The sequence below is a fragment of the Camelina sativa genome, chromosome 7 (genome assembly GCF_000633955.1).
Source record: "Camelina sativa cultivar DH55 chromosome 7, Cs, whole genome shotgun sequence".
Lineage (NCBI taxonomy): Eukaryota > Viridiplantae > Streptophyta > Magnoliopsida > Brassicales > Brassicaceae > Camelina > Camelina sativa.
The window spans coordinates 12,680,694-12,687,302 of NC_025691.1; the positions used below are offsets into that span (position 1 = coordinate 12,680,694).

General features: G+C 38.9%; 2 protein-coding genes across 4 annotated transcripts; one reads left to right on the top strand and one right to left on the bottom strand.

The window, feature by feature from the left end:
* LOC104701027 (dormancy-associated protein homolog 3) lies at positions 1,060-2,455 on the top strand. Of its 2 annotated transcripts, none has more exons than XM_010416652.1 (3): positions 1,060-1,269; positions 1,420-1,602; positions 2,065-2,455. In XM_010416652.1, exons 1-3 carry the CDS (start codon positions 1,155-1,157, stop codon positions 2,199-2,201), a joined length of 435 nt encoding a protein of 144 aa, XP_010414954.1. In that variant the 5' UTR covers positions 1,060-1,154; the 3' UTR covers positions 2,202-2,455. The 2 variants fall into 2 exon arrangements, with proteins under 2 accessions (XP_010414954.1, XP_010414955.1); XM_010416653.2 differs by having other exon boundaries at positions 1,116-1,269; positions 2,076-2,455.
* On the bottom strand, positions 3,103-6,384 carry LOC104701028. Of its 2 annotated transcripts, none has more exons than XM_010416654.2 (7): positions 5,893-6,383; positions 5,570-5,684; positions 4,826-5,488; positions 4,215-4,741; positions 4,014-4,138; positions 3,696-3,847; positions 3,103-3,623 (listed from the first exon to the last, which is right to left on the bottom strand). In XM_010416654.2, the coding sequence occupies exons 1-7, from the start codon at positions 6,081-6,083 to the stop codon at positions 3,138-3,140; spliced, it is 2,259 nt and encodes a 752-aa protein (XP_010414956.1). In that variant the 5' UTR covers positions 6,084-6,383; the 3' UTR covers positions 3,103-3,137. The 2 variants fall into 2 exon arrangements, 1 of the variants encoding a protein (XP_010414956.1); XR_002032731.1 differs by having other exon boundaries at positions 3,323-3,623; positions 3,696-3,852; positions 5,893-6,384.

The window sequence follows — 6,609 nt, forward strand, 5'->3', positions numbered from 1 at the left end:
AACTCCCTCCGTGTATCGTCTAAAGCTTGATACTAAACTAGCAAATTTCTTAAGAACATGAGCTATCTCATCGTTTCATAAACATCCAGATGCAAAAAAATCAAGATCGATACTAAAACATAGCAGAGTTTGCTTCTGCTACAACATGAAACTAAAACCAAAAAGCAAAATTTGAAGAATCGACTTACGACTGTCGTGAGCTTGGAGAATCAAAATGAATCTGCAAGCTTCTTCTATGGTGAAGAATCGATTGAGCTGCGAGTTTCTTCTATGGTGGAGAATCGATGGAGCTGCGAGCTTTGAGCTTTGTCGAGCTTCGAGCTTCGACTATGGTGTCGCACAAGTCGATTTTTGAAATTAGGATAGTCAAAATTAGAATTTAGGGGAACTGATTTTTAGGGTTATATTCAATTTTAAACACTTTTGGATGATATCACTTTATCCAAACTTTATAAAAATACTCATCCGAAAATTTTAATTTTTTTGAATGAGTTTTGAAAATACAATCAGATACAGCATCCAGATTATGCTCTTAATTATCACTAAACGAACAAAAATACGTATTTACATCTACATACTGCATTTGGATTAGCAAACGAACAACACCTAATAAAATTGAAACTACATCTAATTGTCATGCTCGGATAGTAGAAGAAAAAGGAAAAAGAAAAGAAAAAAAAAAGGAAAAAACAAAATAGAGCTCCGATATTAACTAAAAGTGAGAGACCTTGGTCTCTTTTGTTGGCGGCTAAGATCAAAAGGGAAGGGTAACACTGTAAATAAACATACATCGAGGGGTATTCTAAACTTAATCAAGATAAAGCTAAGGACACAACCGTAAATAAAGTAAACAAGAGAGCGAAAGATGCGGTCACGTGAGACGCATTAATAACCCTCCGATGAAACGCCACGTGGCACTCCGATCTAAATATCTCGACCTTATCGGGTCCCACACTCGACCTTATCCACCTTTACGTAGAGCTATGATCCAGACGCCACGTCAGATCAGATCAACGACTCAGATCTTTTTATACGCCTTTAAATCATCGCCTCCTTGTTAAATCATTGAATCTCTCTTACAACAAACAAGTTTTAAGAAAAAATCCTAAAAAAGACCCCAAAAACTTTAGATTCTTATCAATTTCAACCCCTTTATGGGCTTACTTGATCATCTGTGGGATGATACCGTCGCTGGTCCACGGCCAGAGAACGGCCTTGGCAAGCTTCGGAAACACCATACCTTCAGTTTCCGACCTAGCTCCGGCAATGGTACGCCGTGTTATTGCTATAAAAATTGAAACCGATTGAATCAACGAATCTTAAAATTAGTAAAAACATGCACTGAAGTATTTAAACCTGATGATCGATCCGATAACATCGTTTGATTTGATGTAATCTTTTAATGGCTGTGATTATTAGATCAATCTGAAGGTGGAAGTGCGAGATCGTACGGTGAGGATTCGCCGGAAGAGGCTGTGAAAGTTACACGTAGCATCATGATTATTAAACCACCGGGTTACCAAGGCGGTTCAGCTCCGGCTTCGCCTGCCGGTTCAACTCCGCCGCTGTCTCCTTTCTCTCCGCCACTATCTCCGTTCTCCGGTGAGGTTTTTTTTTTTTTTTTAACTTTACCACTTTCATATCATTGTTAGTTAGGTGAAACAGTACACTCACTTAATTCGTTGAAGGGTAATTTTGTCATTTAATGTTTATTAAATCATGTACTGCGATTAGATTAGGTATAGAAGTGTGTGTGTAAGGCATATAACATAAAGTTTTGTCTCATAGTGTGTCCATTATGATTTGATACTCCAATTTGGTCATTATGTGATATTAGTTTGGTTATATTGGTTGGATTAGGTGTGTTGTCTTGTCAAATGTTGTTATACGTTACCTAACATAATAGAAGGATTTGACAAGTGTATGTGTGTGGATGTTAACATTTCATTGAAGTCGGATTGATAGATTTTTAATACATGGTTGAAGGAGTCAAAGTTTTATGGGTTTAAAGTGAATGTATGAGGTTTACTAACGAGAAAATGATCATTTTTGGGATGTGAACGGAGCAAACGCAGGAGGAAAGGAACCCTTTCGGTTTAGGAGGCGGTCGACGTCGGATGCGTTCGATAAGGCAGCAGGAGGATCAGGATCAGAGACTGGACCAGGGAGCCCTCCTCCTACTTACGGCATGTGATCTCTAACACAAATCTTGAAAAAGATGAACAAAAACAGAGTACCCTTAAGCGCTGGCGTTCTGACAACATCAAGTGGTCGATTGCAAAGTCTTGTTTCTTTTTGCTTCTGTAGGCGAAAGAGTTCTTTTCTGCGTGCGTGTATGAGTTTGTTTGTGTGTTTGTTTTTATGTGTTATCCCACTTTTGTAATGCTTTTACGCTTTTGTACATTTTAGCTGCAATGATAATAACAGAAGACATGTAGATGCTTGACTTTGGGTCTTTTTATCTTATCAGTTTATAGCTTATCTATCCTTCACATCCAAGTAGAGAAGTAGACCACTCAAAAAAAAACACTACACTCTGATTTTTTGACATCAAAATCTCTTTGTAGGCCATGCGAGAACGACTTTTAAAACTTTTCCTACACTAAAATGTTTTATCTCCGGACTCTTTCAAAATTTTATAAAAGTTCATTTTACGATAACCAAATATTACACAAAAATCTGAAAAATCATTTTGTAATTGTGGAGACAGCAGGGTAAGGGGAACAAAATGCACATGCTAAATAAGTGAGACCCTACAATAGCTTGGATAACTAAACAAGTGAGACCACATGCTACTTAGACCACGGTGCCATAAACGCCAAACCCTCAAATGTAGTAACACTTGTCATTTAATAAGGTGTAAGCGACTCAAAAGTAAGACAAGCAAAGTATATCTTGTACATTGTGGGATCCTAAAGATTCTGTTTAGGTAAGTCCTCCAACACATCTCGAGTTCTGGACTTTTGAACCAGCGAATAATTCAAGCATTAAAGAGGCTCAACGATCTATAAGTTGTTAGCTAACTTACAATATATTAAGCAAAGCAGTCTAGCTGATAAAAGACATACCAAGAATCGTATCAATTTTGGTCACACCAATCCATCTTTCTAAAAAATTATGCAATTTCTTTGAAGTTTTCACCCGAATATTACGTGTTTATACAAATTATCACCACCATCAACATTAGAATAGCTCATAACAGGATACGGATATCTCGCAACTTGTACTTTCTCCCCCATCGCCAAAACCTTACCAGAGTTCCGATACCATGGTTCTACGTATGGACTTGCGGAAGAAGATACATTTGACGATGAAGCATCGACGATAACTGATCCCCAGTCCCGTTCACCGGTAGCTTCAGTTATCCTCTTCCGTACCAACAATTTACCAACATCTTCTCTTCTTCTCTGTGTTACACTTCTTAGAATCGATACCGACAATAGCAAGACGAAAACCGCATCTTCCTCAGGTAGAAACTCCACGGCTTGATGCTTCCAGTCGATTAGAGCAGTTGCTTTTTCTGTTGGATCTTCTTCTGTTGACCTTACCACTGTTACAAAACCTTCCTCGTCTTCTTCATCTTCTCCTTTATATTGCATTCTCCGTCCAGTTAATAGCCGAACCTATATTACCGAAGATATCAGAAAACGGTTTGAAAAAAACGCGAATAAAATTCTTGAATCTTGAAACCATACCAGCGAACCAGGGTTTCTTGAATATAGACCTAGCTCTGAGATAGCTCCTGATGAGTCCCAACGGATACGCAATTCGTCTCCAGTCCAAAATTCCCAAGCAGCCTCCCAATCCTCAACTGGTTCTTTAGGCGTCACGGTTCCAACCACCTTCCCTGTACTAGACGAGCAAACACGATGATCGGTACTCTGCTTAAGACTGCTACTGTTTCATTTTCGACTTTCTTATAATAGAAACCATATTTTCCAGTTTTTCTAAAGATATATTTTGCAAACTCAAACGCTAAACAAAATATCTTCTTGTCTCCTAAGTCAATGTACCTGGAGCTTTACCGATTGAGCCCTCGATATAAGACCAAGAACCTACACGAATCTCTGTTATCCGCTCCTCTGATTTAACTGGGGATGGAACTTCACCTCCACGTTTAAACACTCCTTTTCCCACTCTAAACCAAATTTAGAATCAAAGACAGTCAGTTCAGAAGGAGAAACAAGTTTCAACAGACATATTGTGGAGCTTACCTGATTCGGATAACGAAGCATTCTCGTCCAGCATGATCAAGAACGGTCCGTGTAAGCCATCTTCCTTCTTGAGGTCGGAAGTTGTTAGTTCTTTGAACTGAATCAGATATCATAGCACCTGAATCATCGGTAACTCGATCCGGCACAAATCTCAGCAAGTAGGGCGCTTGTACCGGGGGAGTAACCGAAGCAAACACACTCACTTGCTTACCGAGAAACCTACCAGATGCTAATGAATGTGCTCTTAACAGATCATTCCACGGGAACTCAATCACCCCTTCCGGTTTACCACTTCTGAAGCAAATACCACGAGGACGTTCACGATGTGATTCCAAAACAACCCCTAACGTCCCAAACTCGCAGTAAAGATGCCAACCCTTGTGCCACGAAGCATCGCGAGACAAATCTGTCATTTTCTTATCTAGCTGCAGCTTCCTATGACATCTAGCAACTCTCAAACGAAGAAAACTTCGATCTATAGACTCATTCCGCTCTGCTTTTGGATTCAGCCTTATAAATATACACAACTGCGAAAAATAATCATTTTCAGATACAAAAAAAACCACCTTTACTTCAGAGTCAAGACATTTACATCAAAAGCAAGAACTTACTTCCAAAACAAATCTAGGTCGAACGGACTTATACGCGGTGTTAACGTCCATATCAGAGACAGGCCAATAAAACAGTGCGTTGAAACTAAGACGTGACTCATTCGCTATTACCGTCAATTCACTACCTGCTTTCTCATATGGTTGATTGAAGTACCTATCCCACAGTCTTTTAGTTGTTTCCACTTCTGTTTTCTCAACTGCTTCTCCAACTCGTACCACTTTTCTCGTCATCTCTTCCAACATTTCATCCACATCTTCTTTATATACCGTCGGGTAACTCTTATGTGTGAGCCACATAAGAAGTATATCAGAAGCTGGAATAAGACGAGATATCTCGTCTTTAAACTTGTGTAAGATCAACAGAAACCCTTTGTAACGTAACCGAGCAGCGATCAAGTAGACGGTTTCAGACATATAAGGTGCTGAAAACTTCTCCCAAAGAAACCTCTGCTTCTCCACTAGAGTTTTCACATCTTCATTCACTGAAGAAACAGTCTCAACTGAATCAGGATCAGCTCTGTTCTCGAAACTCTCCAACGGGTACCGTAAAACCCAAACCTTTTCGCATTGTAGAACCGCGTAATCCTCGTTCTCTTGATCGTAAATCGCAGGCTTCCCTATAAGTTTGGAGAATCTCTTTTGACAATAATCCTTATAACTCACCTAACAAAGATAAGATCGTAACGATATAATTCCCGATCAAATCAGAATCTTTGTTAAATAAGAGAAGGAAACAGAGCTTACTGGATTCAAAGAATGACAAAACCAAACCCATTCAATATCAATAGGAGGCAAAATCATTGGAGGCTTTAAACCAACCGTTAGATCAGAAATCAACGGCATCCAAAGCTCATCATACCTTAAAGAACACAACAACACTCGCATTTAATTACATGATCAGAAAAGAAAAAAATCAAACCTTTCAGGAATAAATTCAATCAGACTCCAATAAAGATCCAACCTTTAGGGACCAGAAGATACTAATAGAAAGATAACAAAATGAATCTAAACCGTCCGATCAAAACTCAGGAGATAAGAGTAAAGGTGAAGTTTTTTTTTGTTGTCACCTTCTAATAGCTTCCGCAATAACGGGTGGATGATGAAGCCATTGACAATCTCCGATAGACCTCAAAAGCGCTATGAGACGTCTCGCCGCAGATACGATATCAGCTCCGATTCTTACGGCGTCTACCTCTGAGATCTCGCTGAGACTCCGCGCCGCTACGCCGTCGGCGAACTCCGACCGTCCTAGAGACATTAGCTCTCTGAGAGAGAGAGAGAGTAAGATAGTATCTACAGACAAAACATTGACATGAGATTGGAGGTTTTTTTTGTCGAATGAAGAAACAGATATTTGGCGTATAGAGACCGTGGAGGAATAAAGTAGAGTTCATCTGAAGTGAACAAACACTTTTGTTTTGTTTTCTCTTTTTAATTCTAAATCAGTATTATAGTATAATTTTAGGTATTAAAGTAGACAATTATTTTATAAGAAGCGAATCATGTCAAGACACAAACCACCAAATTGGTGATGACAAAACCAAACATGAAATATTTTAGGTATGCGACTAGACACTAGAGCCATACTTGTGTTTTATATGATCGGATATATATATATATATATATATATATATATGAAATATTTAAGGTACAATATTATCCACAACCAGCATATTGGTATGTTACTTTCTAAGATCCATCGACAAAACAATGATAACTCGTAACAGGGCTATCAACCGCTAGACTACTTGCTACCAAATATGGCCCTTGGGACACCTGGTGAT